Here is a 23,289-nt window from a genome sequence, read left to right as displayed (position 1 = left end):
TTTGTTTGTTTGTACCTTTATTCCAGAATTTCCCCAGCTACAACTTCTTTATGAAATTTGAATGATCTATTCTAATCCAGAGCTTCCTAGTTTTTCAATCTGCTCTGGAATTTGACCTCTGTGAGCAGCCAATAGAAACGACTTCCCCTGGTCTGAGCCCCAGGACCTGTTCCCTTGCTCCTTAGAAGAAAGCCCCTAGCCTGCCAAGGATTACTGTTTGGCTGTGTGGTAACAAATGCTCGTCTTCAGCAGCTGTTCTTACACCTTTTACGTTACCCGTTTTGTTGGTCTCAAGTGCAAGTTCACAGAAACATGACCTTTTTGTCAAGGACCTGGCAAAGTCACCTTACCATTCTACTGAATCATTTCAGTAAGTGTTAGAGCAGGGAGAGCCTTGACATCACCTCAGTTTCAAGGAAGACTGAGGCCCAGAAAGGAAAATTTTGACAGTCACTTAGCCAGCACTGGTAAAGTAGGGTGTGTATTAGCCCCAGGGTATGGCGGGATCCAACAGCGGTGCTCCAGGCCTCCTAGAAGCCTCGTCTAGTTGGAGAAGTACATATGAATACAGCCAACGTGCAAAAAGGAGTAAGTCAGGAGAAACTATTAGGAGGGTGGAAGAGGGGGTCTCTTCTTGAGAGGTCACTGACATTTCAGCGGAAGTTTCAAGGTTTCTTCACAGAAGAGATGTGAACTACAAAGACTCCAGACAGGGGCCTTGCTCCTAGGTAAAAAGCATGGATCTACACTGGTCTTTCAAGAAATGTCAAGCAGTTAGCCCTGTAAGCACAGAGTGCTCAGCAAAACCTGTCCCCTCCCCCACTCCCCTGCTCCTTCCCCAGTGGCTTTTTCTGCAGGTCTTAAAGGTCTTGATCTGAATTTCACCTCCAGAGGTGTCCCCGTGCACCCTTTCCTAAGCACACTTCCCATCCTGTGTATTTCCTTCATCGCCTTCGCCCTAAGGTAAAATTCCGTGGGCTATTTCTTTGCTCCTTACGAGATCAGAGATCACAGGCTCCTTCAGACTGGGACTGTTCTTGTGCCCTTGTCGTTCTATCACCAAGAGGAAGGCCTGTCTACAGTGATATACAGGCTGGACAGGGATGGCAATAAAGAAGTATATTGAAGAGTCATAAATATTCAACAAGTTTTGGCTGGAAAGTCCATATGATGACCCAAGGAGTCGGATCAGGTTTGAGCCTTGGGGATAGGAAAATGTGGTGCACCCACAGGGACAGGGACAAATCTGCCAGCTGGGTGAGCACTGGAAGGGAAGGATTCTGCTCAGAGCTAAATGAGGTTCCCTGTGGAGAGTAGGGACAGGGCCCGGAATGTCCTGCTGGGGAAAAAGGCTGGCATCTGAGCGCTTTCTGGTGCAGTTCAAGGATAGCTGTAGTTGAGCCCTAGGGCTGTCGCTTGTCTGTGGTGCAAGGTGGGTGGCCAGTTAGCTCTGGGAGGACAGCAGAGCGCAAAGAGGAATGAGCAGAGCAAAGCAGAGTGCTCGAAGATGAATAGAAATTAAGCAAATAGAGTAAGATCCCTATGGAAGATGCAAGGTCAGAAAGCAAAGCGTCGCCCACAGGCAGGAGCCTAGTCAGATCCCTGTTCCCAGGGTTGAGATAGACTGCAGCTCATTAATCCGCTCCACCCTCTGGGGCAGCACTTGGGTGTGTGGAGGAGCAGCGAGACTGCTCTCAGAAAGAAAGACAAATGGGCAAGCCGAGGTCCCATGTCCTGAGCAAAGGTACAGGCTGCTGGGGTGCCTGGGAGCACAGCTGCTGTAGCCATAGGCTGTTTGGCTCATGGTTCTGTGACTTATTAACCACATGATCACACCGTGCCTCAGTTTCCTTACCTAGGAAAGTGATAAGGCAGCTCCTTCCCAGCTGCTCTTGGCAATGGATGACGAGAGCACATGTGTGAATGGTGACAAAGATGACAAGGTATAAAAGAGATCAGTTCTATCTCCTGGTGGGAAGAGGGTGCAGCCCCGTGAGAGGGAATGAATGAGATTCTTGTACCAAGTCTTCACATATTAATGGGTCTTCTAGGGAACTATGAAAGGGGAGTGGGCATTTCTAGGCAGAGAACCAAGACTCAGGGTATTTGCGGGGAGGGGGGAGGGCAGCGCCTTCAGGGAAAGCAAATGGCTGGAGGAGGCTGCCATGGAAGAAAAAGCCAAGGGCTGACAGGCCACGCCAAAGAGCAATGGGCTCCTGGAGGTGAACAACGGGCCAAGTAGCACTCTGCCTCTGTTCCTCCCTGGCCGAGTGCTGACGGGCAACCAAGTCGGGGAGGGCTAGGCTTAGGAAGTAGCTCATGCAGTCTGATGTACATGGGAAAAACCCACTAGAAGGAGTCACCGTGCCCAGTGGTGATGGGTCTGCACACACACAGTACTTAGGGTGTCACTGCTAAGGTTCTAGTTTCTGACAAAGCCCAGTCTCAACACTTCTGGTGGGAGGTGAAGAAGCGCAGAAGCTAGTTCTAATTTCTCTTGGAAGTCATGGAGGTTTTTGGGGAAATTGGGATTTGAGCTTCAGAAATGATTTGCAATGATAATACAATGTCCTAGAGGTGCCTAGGAAATTACCGAATGGGTAAAAAAAAAAAAATTAGTGGAATTAAGGACTTGGAAGCCCAGCTGGAAACCAGGCTGATAGACAAAACTTGAGAAGTGGCAAGGCTAAGTGGCCATGGACCAGCCACGTGGAGAATGAGGCCTCTGGGCCTGTGCTGTGCTCAGCACTAACTTGCTGGCTGTCCTGAAAAAGTGAATGCTGGGAACCCCGTTCATCTCATTGCTTCCTCGGCTTAAACAGTGCTTAGAACTAGGCAGGCAATGTCCCTTCAGGAAAGATTCTGGTGGCCATTAGCAGTGACTGTTCAATTTGAGCCCAAAGGTTCCTTCTCGGCCCCACCTTTCTTCTGGCTATCCAAGTCCTCAACTTCATTCTTTTGTGTCCTTATTAGCTTCATTCCTGGCCTCTCAACTCCTACATTTGCTTCAGGTAAAGAATTCACTTCCATTAGCTAATGTTCAAATTAGGATAAAGTTGGTAATTAGGGTTCTAACAAGTATTTTATTTAGTTATAGATAGGTATCACCCTTTGGATATTTTGAGTTCTTCCTGTTAGAGAAGAAGAAATTGAGTCAGGCCTGGCCTCAGTCAGCAGCAGACTTGGGAAGAGCCCGCCTGACTTCATAGATCCAAGGCACTGCTGGCAGTCAGGCCCCACACACTAGGGCCCGTTTCCCTTTGGCCTTCCCAAGTTACTCAGTTGTTTTCTTGTGTTGGGGCTTAATTTTCTCCAGCTGTCCTCCCTCTCGATGGGCCATCCACTGTGAAGACGGACTCTCAGCACAGTGCGACTACAGGCCAACTCTATTCCCTTTGCTCTTGCCAAGTGAATTTCCTCAACCCCGCAGAGCTGTTAAGGGCTCCCCTCTAACAACTGAGAATGTATGGAGGCAAGAGCTGTGCATGCCATGAAAGCCCACAAAGAGAGGAGGTGATCATCCCTCCTGGGGCTCAGCCCACACACCTTAGGGGTGGCCCAACCATTCAGGTTTCACTCTTGCACCTTAATTATGGCAGCACCATCTCAGGTTTCTTCCCACGAGCTGCCTGCATGGCATCAGCCATGGTCAGAAATACCTGCTTCAAGCACTTCTCCCAGTGTCTGAGGGCCACAAGGACGCCTGCCACCTTCTCCCCCGGGGCCCATGCTACCTCCACTGTGGTAAAGTGGTAGCTGGCAGGTGGCTTTCTCTTACCATTCTTCTCAGTTCCGTGCTGCCAGGCTGGCTCCTGCTTCTTTAGCATGTGTCTTTGTTATGGTACCATCTTCCAAATCAACCCAACTTTTAGAAAAGTACCAGTATTTGCCACCAAAGACATGGGCTCCGTGTAGCTGGTGATGTGAAGGCAGCTTCTAGGTCAGAGTGAAGCCCAAGTACACACTCTTAGCTTCATTGTAGCAAAGGGTGCAGCACCACCCTGGGCCACATTCTTCTCGAGGACTGCCCTGCGAGCCCTCCTCCCCCATCTCTAAAAGCATTGGTCTGAGTTGTTCCTCCTGTTGTTGGGCCCCAACCACCCTCCTCGACTACTTCAAAAAGGTCTCTGAGCCATGGTTCATTGCAACTATCATTTATTAAAAAATATATGTCTCCTTGGAAGGAACACTGGTAAACCAACTATTATCATGCTTACTTTGAATCTTTGCTTTTCTTCCCTGGAGGGAGGGCTGAGCATTGTACAGACACGTCAGTTCCCATCAGAGAATCAACACTCCCTGCTCACCCCCCTCATGAGAGTCACAATCATCTGTCGCTTTATCCCTCTTTGCCTTCAATCCAGTGTACTGCCCAAGAGAAAGCTGCTGCCTTTTCTTTCTCCTAGATCTGGGCCCCACGTTATGTCACAGTTAGCCTCGTTATGCTGGTAGGATACCTGTGACCAGAGAGTTCCTGAATGTGGCTGGTAGTGCTTTAAAGTGTCAACACCGAGTTGCCTGCAATGGTCCTAACCCAGGAGGGCCAAGCAATTCTATGTTCTCCCCTGCGTCATCCCTCCAGTGTGGAGGTGAGGGAGGCACGTTGGCTTCAAAGGAGCACAGTGGGGTGGGGTAGGGCCTGGACCACACCTGCTGCCTGCACTGGCGGCGGGAGGAAAACTACCTGGACCAGTCACTGCCATCAGACTCTGGGGAAAAAAGCAACAAGATTTCACAGCTCACCAGTAAGCGAGTCTTAGCGCTACAGCTCAAATTTACAGCATTAAAGTCTACTTTCGTCTTGAAGAAACAGTAAGCTACCAGCTGTTGGTGAGGGGGTCGGGGGAGGGCAAATGGAGCAGTTGCAAAAGAAAAGAACCCAAATCCAACTCACTACATGGCTGGCCAAGCCTGGTGCTCTTTCACTGTCCCAGCACAGAGCTGAAAGGCAAGCACCCTGTATCCCTGCCAGTGGCCCCATGAAGGAACCTCCAGCTAAGTCCAGCATGGGAACTCTGAGCCTCAGCTTCTCCTCTCTGCCCTCACCAGCCCCTGCTTTCCCTCTGCTGACTGGATGGCCAGGCCTAAGTTACCTGCTGTATCCCAGGCCTGGCTCCTTCAGAACCTCACAAGCCTTGAGAGCACTGGCAAATAGGATTCTACGCATTCACTGAAATAGGAAAAGGACAATTTGGAGGAATGAGAAGGCCGACACAGTAGCACGACATGGTTTTGGTTTAACAGCAGCTTAGAAATGAACAAAAAGGAAACCTCTCATGCAGACACATCAGGCGGCATAAAACAATAGGCAATTTTATCCGGAGCATCATTAGCCATTCATTCTCTCTTTTCTGCACAGGAACGACTGCCCTGCATGGGCAGCAACTGCTTTCAGTCAAGTCTCCAATTTCAAGCTCCCAGTCAAAGCCCCTTCTCTCATGCTGCAGGTTGGCCCCACCTGGAGCAAACCTTAGCTTTGAAGAGAATGACCAAATTCGAGAGAGTGCTTTGGTATAGCACTTACTACCGTTGTCAAACCCCTTCCCAACCAGGTGGAACATAAGATGTCATCTGATTGGAATATGAAAATTAAAGCATTTCTCTAATAACATAGTACCATTGATGGACATCTCCATAGATTTTCTAGTCCCAATGTATGTGTGTATATATATATATATATATATATATATTATAGAAGAGTGTATAATATATATATATAATTTCTATATATTTTATATAAATTACATATATATATCTATATATAAATAAGATACTTTCTGTCGCCATTACGTTGCACTGTTCAGAGCTGCAAGCCAGCAGTACAGGGTAGAAATGCCCAGGAGCACCTCATCACGTGGGCTCTTTCGCTCACTTCACAAGCTGTGCAGTTGTCCAGAGTCTGTCTTTCCATCAGTCCTCTTCTCTTCGCTTCTGCTGGGTGTTTACGAAAACAACTCTGATGGATTTGCACCTGTGCTAGCGCTTGGGAAAGGTCCATGCAGGAATGGGCACAGTCACATGATGAGTGAGAGAGATGGCATCATCCCAAAAACTTAACTAAAACAAAACAAAACTTTTTAAAAAGAACAGGACTAGAAAACTCAAATTTGACAGTAGTCATTTGTTCTCCCCATGGGGACAAGAATGAAGAGGAAGGAGGGAAGAGGGCTTGGTTTTCTTCTGTTCACAAGAGAATGGTTGGAGGGGGTTCTTCAGAGTTTTTCAGGGGATGGGACCCAAATGTAGTGCCCAGACTGGTCCTCAATGATTTGTTTGATTTTGTTATAAATCTCTTCCAGCGAGTCACCCTGTACAATGGCTAAAGTGAAGAGAGAGAGAAAAAGTTATCACTGTGGTCCATAAGCCTCCCCTCTATGCCCCAGCCGTCCTGCCTCTCTTATGATCAACCCTCCTGTAATGTCCCTGGGGATGATGGGCGCTCACAGAAACATGGGTCTGGCTTCTTGTGTTAACTGTCTAGAGTTGAGTGCAGAAGTGTAGTTGGCTAGATGCCCAGAGCCCAGGGCTGGACATCTGGCTGAACTAGGCCAGAGACAGTGAGACTAGCAGTGAATAGGAAATGCATGTATTGTGAAGATATTTACTGAGTACCCAATGCATGCCAGCCACTGAAGCTCCCATTGCTTTTGTCTGCCATGGGCTGGCAGCCTATAATTCTAAAGCAGCTTCACCCAAAGCTTTGGAAAACCCCAGTCATGCAGAGGAAGAGCAGAAACCACAATTTCTGGCAAAAGGCAGAGCTCCTATGAGCCATCACATCTGCTGTGTCAGGGGTCAGTTTGACAAACAAAGACAGAGATATGGATGCTTAAAAGGACTCCAAAGACCCATGGCATGTAAATAATTTCCTAACTTCGTGCACCACCACCGGCCGGCCTTCCCAATCTTCTAAAGTAGGTGACATGCACACACGTGCAGACTGACAGACAACTTAAACACCACACTAAGAAAACATCAACAAATATTTACTCAGCACAAAATTCAAGAAGAAAAGCAGGGAGGAAAAGAGTCGAAGGAACATGCAATCTCACAGCGCAAGAAAACAAACAAAGCAACCTACAAGAGCAGTGTCTGGGAGTGGCCTGTACTAGAACCTGGCTAACTGGTGGCTGACAGGAAACCTGAGTGCTGGAGAAAGGTCTGTGCTCAGTGACTGGAAAGCTCCCCAGGCAGTTTCGCTCTGCTTAAGTCTCCCTGAGCTGGCCTGGCCGATCCCACAGACTCGGGAGTGCACGGACTCCTGGATCTTACCTGTAAAGTACTCTCCAAACTCTTGCTCCAGTTTCATGGCTTTGTCATAGATCTTATTTGCTTGTTCATATGTCTGCCGTCGGTTCATTTCCCTGCCGAAGACATAGGAGCAATGCATTTCTAAAAGAGCTTATGATTTAATTAACACAATAATGTTCTAGAGTTCCTAAAAATCTGCTAAACAACACCTTAGAGTAGCGCACGGCAAACTCCTCCTCAAAGCCTTCAAGTCTAAAGCCCAACTGGGAAGGAAGCGCATGCCCAGGCCCCCAAACAGGAGGAACAGCAGGCACTCAGAGTTGGTTTCAGGATTTCTCTGGGTCCTACTCCTGCCCAACACATCTATTTCCTTTCCTCTCCAAGGTCACCTGAGTCCCATGGACACTTACATAAGTGCTTCAATGGACTTGGGCTTGATGAAAATGGCAATGGGGTAAAGTTGTGCTTGCTGCAGTCTCTTTATAGCGTTGCCAGAAACATCTAAGATGCAGTGCTTGCCCTGAAAAAGCAGACCCATATCAGTTCATCCAGTCCCTGGCTACAGGGCCCCACCAAGAAATGAGGGGGTATTCCACACGTCAACTGAGGGCCACCCAGAGAAGTCCTCAAAGCCTATTTTTTTTTTGTTTCTGTGGCGGTTCGTCTTCTCTGTTGAATCAGATTAAGAAGTCCCTTGAGATTAGTGAAGCTCTCTGCTGTGCCTGTGAGGGCCTTCCCAGAAAGGATTAATTCAGGGGAAAGAACTGTCATCCCATGGCCTTGGAAACCCCAGATGGAATAAAAAGGGGGAAAGAAGAAAGCTCCCTATAAAGCAGGTTCTCTGTGCTTCCTGCCTGACATGAGACAAGCAGGCTATAAGCAGCTCCGGCGGGCATTACTATGCCCGCACTAACACAAGTGACTAGCTTCTGAAGCCATAGCCAAAATCACTGTTTCCTCCAAGTTGTTTTGTCACCGTGACAAGAAGTCTGATGAACACGGCTTCCACAAATCAGAAAAGGTGGCTGCTCCTAGGGCCTTTTTCCCTGTTGCCTGGTGTTCCAATGAGAGTTGCAGAACAGAGACATAATGCCATAACTGGGGGCTTGGCCCGTGGAGAGACACCATGGCTTTGGTAGGCAGTGTGGGAAGGATGTGAATGTGAGTGGATGCCAGGCCTGAGCATTTGTCTTCCTATGGCTCAAGGGTAGCCAGACCACCTCTTCTCTGCTTACCCTCTCTGCAACTGCCCGAACTGACTGGATGCTGGTCCCATAGAGATTATCGTTGAACTGGCCTGCCTCAATGAACTTGTTGTCCTGAATATCCTTCTCCATCTGTTCCCGGGAAACCACAAAGTGGTAATCTTGTCCATCTACTTCATTGTCACGGCGAGGCCGAGTGGTATCTGAAGGGAGGGAGGGAGGGAGGGAGGGAAAAAGGAAGGAAATGATATGTGCCTCAAAGAATGATCTGGGCTATAAAAGCCCACTTCATCCTTTCTCATGGGAGGCCACTACACAATTTTTCAGATGAATGAGAAAAAGCATTTGGAAAGAATTTTGTCTGGCCTATTTCTCTTCCAAACTCCAGATATTAAATACAGGGTGCCTGAGGTTAACATGGATCAAAAAGGTAGAGATTCCTAAAACATGGCCTGGTGGAGGGCATAAAACTTGGCATGGGAGTTAGAGAAACCAAACAGATCATTCCTCAAACCACTTTGTGTACTTTGTGTACCTAGGTTTAATCCCCAGCACCACAAAGAAAAACCCAAACAATGATGGGCCTCCTCATTTGTAAAATCAATCCTGACCATCACCGCCCAAACTTTTACTCTGGAGCATAAATCAAGCAGCCAAGTTGGATGTCAACCCTACCAATCCCATGTACTGTGGGTGCATTGTTGCTACTTACTCTCTTCCAGGAGGTCCCCAAAGGCCCTGGTTCTAGACCCTGTCTTAAAGTACATACTTCCCAGAGTACCAAACCTCACTCCTCTGGGTCTGCCTGGGCTCTTACGTGGCACACAGGATCCAAATTTATGAGTGAATTCAGAGATCAGGTCATCATTGACTCGGTCCTTCATAGGGCCCAAGATGATCACGGGCCTGGCATAGTGAACTGGGGAGAGCACAAGACAGTGAGTGAGCAGAGGTCCTGCAGGACAGCCTGCCCCACCTCTGAGGACAGAGGCTCTGTGACCACCACTCAGACAAGGTGAAGCAACTATGCCTATTCTCTGGTTTTTAACTATAAAAACTTCAAAGAGTCTTTAAATTTGACAATCTTAGGTTCAGACAAGTCTGAAATCAGATGCATCTCCCTTTCCAACAGAGTCAGGAAAAATTTCCACAGAGGTTCTTGCAAAGAAGATTCCCAGGGGAGGATACAGCCCCCCCTCTTTACAACCACACTGCCTCCGCTGAAACAGACCTTCCCTTGCTTTCCTCAAATTCCGCCTGCCCTTTGGAAGGCGTCCTAGCAGTGTGCAAAAGTATGTGCAGCATGGCATATGCCCAGGGATGATAGGGAGGAGCCAACGGCTGGATGTGCCAAGCTTCCTCCTCCCCTGCCCCCTAGCTACCCTCTATACTGAGCCCCATGACCGGGAGACTGGCACAAAGGCAAGACTCTCAGAAGGGGGCTTACTTTCTTGTCGTGTCACTGGCTCATATGACAAAATAGCATCCTCTTGTCCTTCTGCAACAAAAAGGGAAACACATTAGTCCTTTATGATCTGTCTGTACATAGTGCTCACCATAGCCCACACCCACCACAACAGTATCACCTTCTGTTGAAAAGAAGGCTAAGAAGCCATTCACCAGCCTTGGGCTGGGTGGTTTCATTCAGTAAAATATTGCCCAATTTATGGACCAAGACCCAGAAGCCAAGAAGTCTCTACCAAACTATCCCAAGCTCTAGGGAACTACTTACAGGTACTAGTTGGTTATATTCAGTGGCCCCCTTATTCTGAAGAAAACCACAGAGAAGCTCCAAGCGATTGAAACACATCTGCCAGAGTCACTTTACCTGAGTCCACACACTTAGTCCAAGCGCCAAAGCTTCAGCCTAATGTCACCCCTTTGTGGATCTATTTACCCACTTTACACATCTAGGAAGCATCTGGAAAGTGAGGAACATCTGAGCTTAGGCCCCAGTGCCCTTTAAGAGCAACGCTGAGCCTGCTCTCTGCTCATGGTGGACCCCATGCAACCTGGCAATCAAGAAGTCTTCCTAAAACAGTCACCAAGACACTTGGTGCTGGGTGCCTATGTTCCCCAAACTAGCAATGGCTTCTGCATGGAGCCACAGGATACTTGCTATGGGGCTTCTTCTGAGCCTGAGACTGACTCCTGGGCGGAGTTCTTAAGACCTCTAGTCACTGCGGCTCCTCAAAGGCCAGTGTTCCAAAGCTTGTGAGGTTTGAACCATAGGCACTCCCAAAGCATACTGGACAATTTCCTTCCTATGTAACCCAGTCGGAAGTTAAAGTGGTCCTAGGTGCCCAGAAAGGCAGATGGAAGTCAGAAGCCATTTACTTTTGGTCTCTGAGCAAATGTGTAAACCTGGCAGTCTCAACAGTCTACATGCCTGTGGCAGGGACCTGATCATTGGCAGTTTACCCTTCCCTCAATAGCCCAGGGCTGGTTTCAAACCAGATCCTGGGCAGAGCTATGGGGCTTATTCTCTCTCTAATCTACACATTCCATCCAACAAAGTGAATGAACTGGCCACGGCATCTCCAGGGGCTCAAAGTGTACATGGCTAAAAGGAGCAGCAGCCTCTGAGCAGGGATGGCAGCGGTGCAACAGTGGAATGATGATGGCTGGGAGACATGGGGGAGCTACAGGACATGGGGGCATGACACACACTTACTGGAACTGCTTTCGCTGTCACTGGTGTTGGATGTCACTCCCTCTGCAAGCCAACAAAAAAGAGACTCCAATTCAGAACACACCACTGAGAGGTCCCATGCAGCACAAACTCAAATGCACCGGGAGAGACACTGAGCTGCCAATCAAGTCAGGCCACAGGAGGCCCGCCACATCCAGGCAACCAACTGGGAAGCAGAACTCCAATCCTGAGGTTCTGGCCATCTTCTCCATGTCCCCAGAGACCACTCAGTTTGCCAAGTCCCTCCATGGGCACTAGAAGGCTTACTCCCTTTCATAGCATTCTCTTTATCTGAATCAAGCCAGCTGATTTGGATGGCTTCCAAATCCTGCCTCAGAACTCATCTCCTAAGGCTAATGGGCAGGAGAGAAATAGGGCAGTCAAAGAGAAAAGTCTAGGCATGCTGCTGCCCACACATTTCCTCCCAAGACAGAGTCGCCAAAAGTACAGAATCGGGTGACACTCTCCAACTTAGAGGCTTATCACTGGATGATGGAACAGTCACCAGGTACACTACACTGATCTTCAGGAGGACCCATAGCCACCTTTCTCCCATTGCTGAGGAAAACTTGGCTTCAGCAGTGGGGGGGGGGGGGGTGTGTGTATGTGTCTATCCACCACAAAACACATGTCAGATACATAGAAACAACAAGCCAGTAAGACTATCTGGAAGACAAGCCAGCCCTCCCATCACAGACAGTTGGGGCCAGCCCATCTTGGAGTGTGGGTGGAGAAAGCTCAAGCAAAGAGCTGCATTCACAGGAGGCACAGACATGGCAGCCCTCTCAAAAGAACAGCAGGCAAATGGAAATGAGACACAGACACACCAAACATGGAGAGACGCTGCTCGTTTCAGCCAGGACCATAATATGCTGTGCCCACCTCCCTAAGGACTTGCTGAGTTGTCGTGACACATGGCTCGGCCCTGAATAGCCCCCAAGGACAGTTACTGTGTCTTCCACCTTTATCTTTTACTGAGGGAAAACATATGTGGACAGAGTCCACCCATAAGGCTGTACTGTGGATGTGTGCAGTAAGCAAGGGTAGCTTCTAAGGAACCTTCATCTAGGCCCTCCTAGTCCTCAATCTGGACTAAGTTCTAGAATAAAGATGTCAGTTAGAGCATTTCTGAGATAAAAGCACTAACTATACATGGACCTTAAGTGGTGCAGGTGGCCCCACAAGGCCATCTTGGTCCCTTAGAGATGCTCTATGGACAGCTGGCCTTGGCCTCATGGTAACACCTGGACCCCCTGGGACAGCTCAGATGTGGGGTTCACCATGTCTCCGGTTAGAAGGACTGGAAAAGCTGCAGTTCCTAACCTTGACTTTTTGATGTAGGGTTACTTGGAGAAAATGCAAGCAACAGGTCCCCACCCTCTCCGGGAAGCTAAACACCAGCGAGCACGCACCCTGTTAACGCACCTAGACCCAGCCACCGAGCTCATGCCCTACCACTCAGAGGTGTAGGAGGAAAACACAGACAGGAATGCTAGAGATTTGTTAGAATACCAGGGACAATGGTATTGAAGCCACACACATTTCCTTCTGCCATGGGAAAGGGTCTCACAAACACTGCCCTCCCTCACCCTTTTACCCATGTGCCCTACACCCCCACTCCCATGATCTCCACTCATGCCACAAATACAGTTAATGGTGTGTATGTTTGACTTACTCAGGTTCTTTGCTCCATAATAATCGTCACTTAACCCAGGGAAGTCCTGATTTCACAGACAGCAGGGACAGAAGGGGTACAGGAAGGGGAGGGAGGGACAAAAAGGAGAAAACCGGGGAAAAGAGAAAAAAACAGAAAAACGAGGGGAAGGAAGAATACAGAGGCAGGTGAGCATCAGCGATAGGAGTATAAAGTCCAATGAAGACTTAGAACTACAGTAAAGTGAAGTTATCTGCTGAAGAAAGAATAGCCCATGTCATATAAGATATCTGGCCCTGGTGCTATTTGGCTTGTGGCCAAAAGGCCTTGGAGTAGACAGTCTTTCTGACGTAGTCTATATCCCATATACCCATAGCCTACGACAGGCAACACTCCAGGGCTTAAAAACACCTTCTTTGATCAAATTTATGTTGTAGAGGCCAGGTCTCTGCTTTGCCCCTGCAACACATCTCCCATTGGTGCATGAAAGAGACACGTCTATATGCCAACTGTGCAGAAAGAATTATCACCCCCTGGGAACGTGCCACCATACTACCCCAATCTGTCCAAGCCCTTCAAAGCAAACTTCTCTGTGGTGTGGTATCCAAAGCTCCCCAAACTGGGTTTCTGGAAAACAGGCACCAAAAAATTGCAACCCTATTGGCCAATGGGCACCCCCAACTGGCTAGGCCATTAAACAGTGACATCTCCCCAGGCTAGGCACCATGAGGAGGTTCTGGGCTTATCTGGTAAACTGTGGCAACATTATCTCAGATCTTTGTCTCAGGTTCCCACTGCTCATGAGCAGAATCAACCTCCTCTGTCCCCTGCCACTGAGCAAGCCCAGGACAGTAAGCCCTGGTCTTCATTTGGATGAAGACACCTTGTCCTATCAAGGTTATCCCAAGTGGCCACAACCCACACATATCACAATCATGAACTAGGTGGGCCTACTAGGGGCCATTTTCTAACCAGAACTAGTCAGTCTCCTGTCAGATCCCACACTCCTAGATGACAAGATTGCTCCATGAAAGATGGAGGAGTGATTGGTAAATGAGAGACATCTACAATTCACAATGTCACAATGACATGAATGAGAACCTACTGTACAAACCTGACATGGTATTTAAGGTTACTGTCAGAGCAACTAATTTCTGAGGCATGTGGTAGGGTAAGATGATGTATCAGGATTGAATTGGTTCCTAAAGCAGCCTGTTCTACCAAATTAGCCTTGTGTTTCTCAATAAATCTTTATTTAGATAATGCTGAGCAACAAACACTGTGTCCACATCAACTCATGTGAGCAGGAATATTTTCTTGTGGTAACTAATGCTGCATAACAGGAAGCCTGCCATGAGTCACGTGGGTACCCTTACACTTGCATATGTGTGTGCATTCCAAAAGCAGCCCCCAACTTTAGAGATCTGGGGAGGGACAGGCTCTTCTCTTAACAAGCATGAATGAAACTGCGGGAAAGAAAACATAAAATGCGGGAGCCAGGAGAGCAACTTAGTTCCTTGATCTTGTTCTCCTGAAAACCCATTTTCTAACCCTGACCCTAGCTGCAAACCGTTCTTTATCACCACAGCACAGCTCTGTCTCACACTTCCAGCACAGGTGCCTGGGCCATCCTCAGAGCCTCCGACATTGAATAAGTGAGGGGCTGTGCAATAAGCCCCAACATCTCCCTGTGCAGTCCAGGTTCTAGCCTGACTAGAAGTAGGCAGGTGCGCGCAGACAAGCACTTGGTGGCCACCGACTCCTTCTAAGGGAAGGGGCAACTGAGGACGAGAAGACAGGGCTGTGAATGGTCTGCTCTCTGGACTCTGCTGCTACTTACGTTCCTGTATGCTGTTCTCCTGGGCCATGTTTTCTTTGCTCTTGTAAAATGGAAACTTTCGAGAGAGACGAAAACTCTTTTTACGTTTCGTTTTGATCGACTGTGAAAGAACATGAAGATGGAGGGGGGAAGGACAAAAGAAAAAAAAAACAACAATGGATTTTAAAGCATGCAAGAAAAACTAAAATGGAGACAATGATGAACTAAATAAAAGACCATCTTCCACAAATGGAGTCTATGAGATTAAATGAAAGTTGATGTTAAGAAGAGAATCATGTTTATGGGAAAATGTGGTAGGGATGTTAGATGCTCTGCTTAGTCCAGCATCACTCACTGGCTTCCTACAGAGTAAAGGTCACTGTTGCCTCCTAGACACAGCCCCAAGGTGCCACTGACACAGTCATCTACTCCATGCCTTTCTTCCCTCTACTGCTTCCCAAGTTCATAAGAGAAAATGATGGGAGAGTCCCCTTGCCCTGTGCTGTCTGGAGGCAGGCAGAAGCTCTGGGGCTGGCCCTCGGCAAGATGACGACACCAGGTTCTGCTCAGGGTCTCCATAGCTCTGGCAGGGTCTGCTGCCAGGGAGACAAGCACAAGTGGTTTCATCTTCCCCACCAAGTCAGCCAGCTCCAACCCTTCCAGAATCTCACCCAACAGCAGGGCCACACACTAACTGGGCTTTCAGTGCTCCCGCTGCTTGCTGAAAAGCAGGCAATTTCCTAGCAGGACAGAGCCAGCCCCCTGAAAAAGACAGCCTTCCATGCTTCCCAGTTCTCCCGCCTCTCACCCCTCTTTACACCTTGGCTGCCTGCCTTGGCCAGGGGGTCCCCACTTACCCGGTTAGACTCAATCATCCCTGTCCTGGCATGGAACTTCACAGTTTTCAACCGAGCTCGCTCTTTCTTTTCAACCCTGTTTGGAAGTCAGGAAGTTTAGTTATTGCCAGCACATGGGCTCAGCAACCACACTGGCTCATTCAGTCAATACCATGTCCCAAGTCCTGACTCTTTCTAAAAGGCCTAACAAGGCCTATACAATGCTCTCAAGGAACTTACAGTATGACAGGCCAACAAAGATAAATAACAAAGCCTGAGCCGGGCAGTGGCACGTGCCTTTAATCCCAGCACTCAGGAGGCACAAGGCCAGCCTGGTCTACAAGAGCGAGTTCCAGGACAGGCTCCAAAGCTACAGAGAAACCCTGTCTCAAAAAAACAGAAAACAAAAAACAAAACAAAAACAAAACATCAAGCCTGGTGAGCTGGAACACAACTGATTCCTAGTACTCTGGAGGCAGAGGCAGTAGGATTGCAACAAGTTTGAGGCCAGCCTAGGCTAAACAGGAAGTTCCAGGCTAGTCTGTGCTACAAAGTGAGACATTGTCTCACAAAACAAATAAAGTAACTAGAGAGAGAGAAGGGAGGGGGGGGGTGGCGACGACAGAGGGGGGGGGGGAGGGAGAGGGAGAGGGAGGGGGGCGGAGAACACAACAAGTCAGAAAAGGTCTTGCTAAAAACCTTGACAACTCACCTCTTTTTACTGGGGATCACACCAATCTGCTCACTCTCTCCATGTGGAGTCACCAGTCGTGCTTGCCACCACTCATCATCAGAGGCATTAATGACGTGCAGAATGTCACCATAAGAGAAACTGAGTCCCTGACTTGGCAGGCAGCTGTCGCGGGTCCGATCATAATCAAACAGGGCCCTGAAACACATGAGAAGTGAAGAGATCACCCCACCCCTGAATTCTGGGAGGTTGGCAGTCAGACAGGAGAGGAAAGAGAGGCAGCCCAATAACAGCCCAGGTATAGTAGTCTTGGCAGACAGAAAGACCCCGTGAGATGGTAGCCTTTCAGTCCCCAGTGAGTAAATATATACCTGCTTTTCAAAGAAATACCCTATTCCCGGTGAACATAAGGGGAAATTCTTTCACAAATTCTATGTTCTCCCAGCTTCTAGATAGACAGTAGCAGCCCAAAGTAGGACCTGCTCAGCTGTCTACTCTCTACTCTCAAATGCAGTAGGATGTAAGAGCAGGAGATTTGGAAGCAAATATAAAACAAAGCTCCAAAATTCAAGTCTTGGGGAAGCTAGCCTCTCACCACAGCTTCTTGCTCTGGAAACAAACACACCTGAGTAAACTATCCATCCCAGCTTATAGTAACTCTGAGTGTGTAGGGCCAGCACAAATAGGGGACTTCAGTAACAAGCTCTGATCAAAAGCCCTTTAATTCTCAATGCATACACTCCAACAATAAGAGCAGAGGCAGAGGCCAGCAGACAAGGTATTTGGTCTATAAGGTCTTTTCCAAGCTCTATGTGTCAGGACCAGACTCAATGCATTTGAAATGAACTGAGTTCCATGCAACCTAAAGCAAGGCAGGCATCTGTCAGCTGTTCTACAAAGACCCACAAGCTGGAGCAACCTAATTCTAACTGATGAGCAATACATAATAGCATTATGAGCTTCAAAATTGGAGAAGAACAGAATTTGTATTAAGCACACTTTAGCTTAGAAGTTTGGAGGAGGAGCAGAAAGATGTCAAAATGAATCAGGAGTTGGGTATAGTGGCCCAGGCTGGTAGGTCACAGCACTGGAGAGACTCAGGCAGAAGGATCATGAGCGCATGGCATACACAGCGTAGTGGTTTAAATGAGGATGGCCCCCATAGGCTCAGAGATTTAATGCTTGGTCTACTTGGTAGAACTGTTTGGGAAGGATTAAGAACTGTGGTCTTTTGGGAGGGGGTGTGTCAACTGAAGGTGGGCCCACACTATTGCCAGTTAGCTCTCTCTGCCTGCTGCTGGTTGATCAGATGCAAGCTTTTAGCTACTGCTCCAGTGACATGCCTCCTTTCCTGCAGCCATGCTCCCCACCATGATGGCCATGCACTGACCCTCTGAAACTGTAAGGAAGCCCCCAATTAATGCTTTCTCTTATTAGGTGCTTGGTCATGGTATTTTTTCACAGTAATAAAAAAGTAACTAAGACAACCAGCAAGATCCTGTCTCACAAATTAAAACCAAAACTAAAGCCAAACAAAAGAATTAAGGTAAACTAGAATGTACATGTATAAGAAGGCAGGGTTGACTGGGTAGAAATATAAGGCATATTTTAGCACCCAAAAAACAGGGCTTGCTTGGCCTTTGTTAACAACAATAGCAAGCTGGGGAACATAGGAGAAAGTAATATATTTTCTAGAATCCAATAATTTGTCAGCTTAAAACATCTGAAGGTTTTACTAAAACTTCATGACATCTTCCAAGATAAGCTCAGGCACTGAACAACAGTAAACAAAGCCTGATCAAAGCCAGCAAGAAAGGCGGCACTTATCGATGCACATTAGGAGCTGTACTGCTCGCTTTGTTTGTAACCACAGCGTGTGTTCCTTTTACCATTTCCAAAAATGTAAGTCGATTAAAGAAGAAATTGAGAAACAGCTCCACTAAGTACAGGCTTGAGTCTTTTACTTCAGGAGAGGCTCTAAGTTCCCTGGCAAATAAGGTCAAAAGTTACATAACTCCAAATTCCCACTAAAAAGTAGCACCTGTTCCATCTGGATTTTGTTTGACAGCTTTATGAATGATGGGCAAGCCTACACCAAAGACAGGGATGGACAATGCTTTTAAGCCACAGCTTTGTTAAGGACACAGGAACATGAAATCTCAGTTTGAAATTGTAACTTATATATGCAGTTACAAACCCAAAGATGAATAAAGAATTTCCTTTTCTATCAATCAGGGTTGCCAATAGGAAAATAACTCAGCAGAACATTGGGCCCTCCAAGTTCACTTTGTCCACTTTCCTGTCTAAAGGGGGGAATTTCTTACACATTCTTGGAGCTTCTTTCTAGCTCTAGAGCTTGCTGAGTCTGGATCTTTCCTTCAACAATTCCTTGCTTTGTCCTGATTTTGATCTGTTTTCCAAACCCATGATATGGCCTTTTCCTTTAAGTCTACTCCTCCTCTTTTCCTGCTGAAATTATGTTATGCTAAGAACTAGAAGGCATCCTCCTAGATGAAGGTCAGACCCAGCAGTACACAGGACAGCATTCTGCACTATCAGATCAGGACCCTTAAATGTCAAAAAAAATGTCATGAGGTCTAAGTCATAGCCAGGTATCTTTAAAAATACACACACTAATTTGCCATATGGCTATATCTATAAAATACCATTCCTTCATTATTTACGTACATTTGGAGTATTCTTTCTGCAGGCATTGTGTTAAATAGGAGAAGCACAAAATAATGTTGTGCTAGGTTTTTTCTATTTGCATTTTGGATTGACAGAAAAAAAAGCTCTTATTAAATCTTTAATATTCTTAACTGAATGGCCTAGCAGAGCGTGCCCTCTGACAGAGGAGCACAGCACACTGAGTGTGGTGCAGCAACAAGCACAGAAACGAGGCAAAGCAAAGCCTAGAGCATTCCCAGGGAGTACACAGCACCTGAGAAGCAATAAAACGGTATTGATTTTTGAATAGAGTCTCAATAAAGGTTCAAGATTTCCAAAGGTAAAGATAAGGAGAAAATAGTCTCTCTAGGCAGAGTAAGCAAAGACCAGGAAGGAAGAAACAAAAGGTATGGGCAAGCTTCATCATTGCATCCATATCTGATTGGGTCACAGTGAAGAGCAGCTGGACTGTCCAGCTGAGGGGTGTGACATTCACTTACTAGGCCTGTGTAAGCCACTTCATTGCCTTGACTTTTTCATTATCATCATGTTATGCTTTCATGTGGAAATGAACACAGCAAAGGAGAACAAGCCAGGGGATTAAAGTCAATCTCTCACATAGCATGCTTCATGTAGCCAAAAAAGGTATATAAATTAAACCTTAATAAACATTTAAAAAGATATCAGCAATCATCTAAGATCTTTGAAAAGCATGCTATGGGCTGGAAACATGGCTCAGAGGTTAAGAGCACTTGTTGCTCTTGCAGAGGACCTGAGTTCTGTTCTTAGCACCCACATGGTAGGTCATAACCATTCATAATGAATCCAGTTCCAGGAGACCGGACCCCAGCTTCTGACCTCCACAGGCACCAGGCACACAATGATACACTTATGTATCTGCAGGCAAAATACTCATGCACATTAAGTCTTTTTTTAATCTAAAATTTTTTAAGAAAAAGCATGCTAAACTGGGAACATCTAACACGGCTGCTGAAGAGAAGGGAGTCATTTTCTTCCATGCCACTGAGAAGTTCCCCAGGCTCCAGTAAATAACTCGCCATTCACGCTCATGCAAGCAATAATAATTAACCTCAGTGGGTCACAAACAAAAGGGACGAGAGAGGGTAATGGGGGTGACAACTGACCAAAATACATCTCTCTCCCTCTCTCTCCTCCCCCTCACACAAATATATCCTTATGAAATTGCCAACGAATTGAAAAGAAAATTGTGGCCTTCTATCAGCAACAGTCAGTCAAGCAGCCTAGAGTCCTAAAAAAGTGATGGTCCAAACCTTTTATTCTAAGCACCTTCTTCATCCATGACCCCCATAGTTCCTCCTCTCCACCTTTAGCCTAAGGAAGTTAAGATAGATACTGGCCCCCTTTTAAGTCAAACTGAATCACTGCCACAGAACTGAAGTTTATCACATGCAAGGCCCAAATGACACAGAACCATTTCAACATCTGATTCAAAGAGACAGAAAGAAAGAAAAAAAGAAAGCCAAACCTTTGTCTTCACACACCTAAAAAATGACATAATAAAATGAGCTGCCACTGTGTGTGTACACAAAGAAGCTTGCCTGTGGATGGCTGTGTTGAAGACTAAAAGACTGAGAAACCCCCCCCCCACCTTTTTTTCTCTTAACTTTTTTTTTTTTTGGTTTTATTCAAGACAGGGTTTCTCCGTATAACAACCCTGTCCTGAAACTCACTCTGTAGTCTGGGCTGGCCTTGAAGTCACAGAGATCCACCTGTCTCTGCCTCCCAAGTGTGGGGATTAAAGGCGTGCACCACCGCCATCTGGCTCTTAACTTCTTTTTTAACTTAAGAACTTAACTTCTTCCTCAATTATTATTATTATTATTATTAGTAGTAGTAGTAGTAGTTGTTGTTGTTGTTATTCACAATGAATGTCACAGCACATTGTGGAGATCCCAGAACAATTTTGTGGGGTTGGTTATCTGCTTTACTTAACCTTTAGGTGGGATCCAGCCAATCAAATTCAGGTCATCAGGCTTCAATGGGAGACACCTTCCCCCACTAGCCATCTTTTTGGCTCAATAAAAAGAATTTTAAGAAGTTAAGGTTAAGTTAATGATCAGTGATGTCACTAAGAAACACTATGTTATGAAAGACCAAAGCTTCCAAAAATATTCCCACTCCCAAATCCATAGCCACAGTGTTCTGTGTACACAGCAGAAGGTGACTTCCCAGCTCTGACCATGGCTGTGTATCTAAAAAGCCCCAAGGAGAGACAGATCCCTACAACTTTCCAATCATCAAGGTCAAAGCAGAAAAATATTAAATTGTTTAGAGAAGAAGCTAAGCAATATGGCCTAGGAAAATAAGTAAGAGCACACAACAAAGAAGCCTTTGGTGCTGTTCCATCAGCACGAGAAGGAATAGAGCTTCCAGGAGTGTATAAGTTCAAGCCCCAGACTGGTAGCATACCAACACTGAAGGCCACAGCCTGCTTCTCTAAGGAGACAATGTTTCCAACCGTCTTGAAGCTATATTGTTTAAGAGGTGACCTTTTAAATATCCATAAAGAGATCTTGCATGTGCCCATCCACAGGGGTAATATATATTCTGAGGAGCACTGCCAATCCTCATTTCAGCTGACCCTTCTCTAGTGGAGGGGAAAGCAAGGATATAATCAGCTCTAAGCAAACAGATTACCTAGCGAAAGTCTTTGCAGTTCAGATCTTAAATTGTGAAGCTTGAGTATAAAAGATCCAGAGAAATCATAAGCACCTCGCACACCCACTGTGGCACCTGAAACTTAACAAGCCAGAATACAATAAAAACACAACTAATTGGAGGGAACTGGTTAGGCAGGTTTCCCAACACAGAGCAAACATTTTAGTACTAAGAGCCTCAAAGGCAAGGGGCTGCTTCTACAGAACTCTCTTAGGATCATGCCCATTTCCTGACCTACTGAAGGCCATCTGTCTTGCCTGGGTTGTGTGCCTTCCCTCAGTCCCCTGCATAAATCCTCCATGGCCCAGCCCAAGTTTCTCATCCCTGCTTTGTGATCCTGCTTCTTAATCCATTCCAGGCATTTGGTACCAACCTTCCCAATTTATTGCCATTAATTCTCCCATGATTCCTTTTGAGTTTTCATAGTATTATCACCAAGAAAGCCCTTCATTCATTCATTCATTCATTCATTCACTTATTTATTTATGTGTATATGGCCAGAAGAGGGCACCAGACCCCATTACAGATGGTTGTGAGCCACCATGTGGTTGCTGGGAATTGAACTCAGGACCTTTGGAAGAGCCATCTCTCCAGCCCCCAAGGGGCCCCTTCTGAGTGCTTGTGAAGTGGATGAGCCCAGGCCATCCTACAGATACCCTCAAATTATTATCCCTTCATGTTCTGCTGTGCTTCCCTTCTACTGCACCTGAGGCCTGGTGCATTGCTAAAATGCTATGTATTCTAGGGCACATATAATCCAAAGACTGAATAGCCCATCCATTGCCTGGTTGACCTAACACAAACACAGAAACCCATAGAGTCCACACCAGTTCTTGACCTTGCTACAAAGTTAAAGGTTCCAGCAGCTTCCAAGAACATCCTAAAATTCTAAAGCCAAACTTTCAGGGAGACACTCATAAGAGTGTCTATGTATGAGTGTCTATGTGCACCAAATGTGGCTAGCAGAGTCAGTCATCTTGATGCACCTTCCAAAAAGGAGGTCAGGGACTTCATCTCTAGTCTATCTAAAAGTACCAGGCCCTAAACAGGCAACCATGAAACTTAAGAGATATTCAAGGACCAACAACTCACAATAAGAGACCATGCAGGGCTCCCAGACCCTGCAAATGATGGAATGAGCAGGATTACTAGCACTAGCTCTTGGAACCATGCAGTTCCAGCACCACTGGTAGCACTGGTGACTTCCATATATTACTGGTGCTTTTAACAAACCTGGGTGTAGTTCAGCAGTAAACTACTTGCCTAGTCCATGTGAGGCCCTATATTTGACCCCTAGCCCTCCAAAAATAAATTAATATTGTTGCCACTCCCAAATTCTGTCAGACAGTAAAGCCTGCCAACATTTTCTTATTAGCATTTTCATCTACTACTGAAACGTATTAGTGAATAAACCAAGCTGGGCTTCAACGAACACTACTGGGTAAAAGTATCCTGCTGTTGATGGAAGAAGCACCCCCTAGTCTTTTGATGACCAAGCCAATATCCTAACATTGTCCCATTGAATGGAAACTACAGATCCCAACAGGATCTCCATTTTCTAGTGGGAAGAAGGCTGGAAGATGGCCAGCCAGGAGGCCAAAATTCCTAAACTGCCAGAATGCTGTCCTGAGGCAGCAAAGACTACAGCCAGTCGAGGCTGCACAGAATTTCAAAAGCAACCTCTACAGTTGCGCTTACAGAGCCTCCTGGCAACCTTTAGAGGCCAAGGTCATTCATTCATTCATTTATAAAATCAAAGTCACCTCTGGAATGC

General features: G+C 46.7%; 1 protein-coding gene across 7 annotated transcripts in view; it reads right to left on the bottom strand.

Moving 5' to 3' along the window:
- Nucleotides 1–4,138: 4,138 nt before the first annotated feature.
- Nucleotides 4,139–23,289, bottom strand: part of LOC121444944 (disks large homolog 3) — a 51,339-nt gene continuing 32,188 nt past the window's right edge. For 4 of the 7 annotated variants that reach the window (XM_041646890.1, XM_041646892.1, XM_041646895.1 and 1 more), the window contains 10 exons: nt 16,170–16,346; nt 15,479–15,554; nt 14,643–14,742; nt 11,131–11,172; nt 9,904–9,954; nt 9,274–9,375; nt 8,487–8,659; nt 7,662–7,771; nt 7,273–7,364; nt 4,139–6,319 (listed from right to left, as the gene is read on the bottom strand). In XM_041646890.1, coding sequence (XP_041502824.1) covers nt 6,213–6,319; nt 7,273–7,364; nt 7,662–7,771; nt 8,487–8,659; nt 9,274–9,375; nt 9,904–9,954; nt 11,131–11,172; nt 14,643–14,742; nt 15,479–15,554; nt 16,170–16,346 — 1,030 coding nt within the window. In that variant the 3' untranslated portion in view covers nt 4,139–6,212. Of the gene's footprint in view, nt 6,320–7,272; nt 7,365–7,661; nt 7,772–8,486; nt 8,660–9,273; nt 9,376–9,903; nt 9,955–11,130; nt 11,173–12,823; nt 12,870–14,642; nt 14,743–15,478; nt 15,555–16,169; nt 16,347–23,289 lie in introns of all 7 variants that reach the window. The other 3 variants (XM_041646893.1, XM_041646894.1, XM_041646891.1) reach the window with 2 other exon arrangements.

This window comes from Microtus oregoni, unplaced genomic scaffold (genome assembly GCF_018167655.1).
Source record: "Microtus oregoni isolate MIOR12 unplaced genomic scaffold, Mior012 000150F_ref0000365, whole genome shotgun sequence".
Classification (NCBI taxonomy): domain Eukaryota; kingdom Metazoa; phylum Chordata; class Mammalia; order Rodentia; family Cricetidae; genus Microtus; species Microtus oregoni.
Note: the sequence above shows the minus strand (reverse complement) of the source record. Positions and strands in the feature narration are given on the sequence as shown.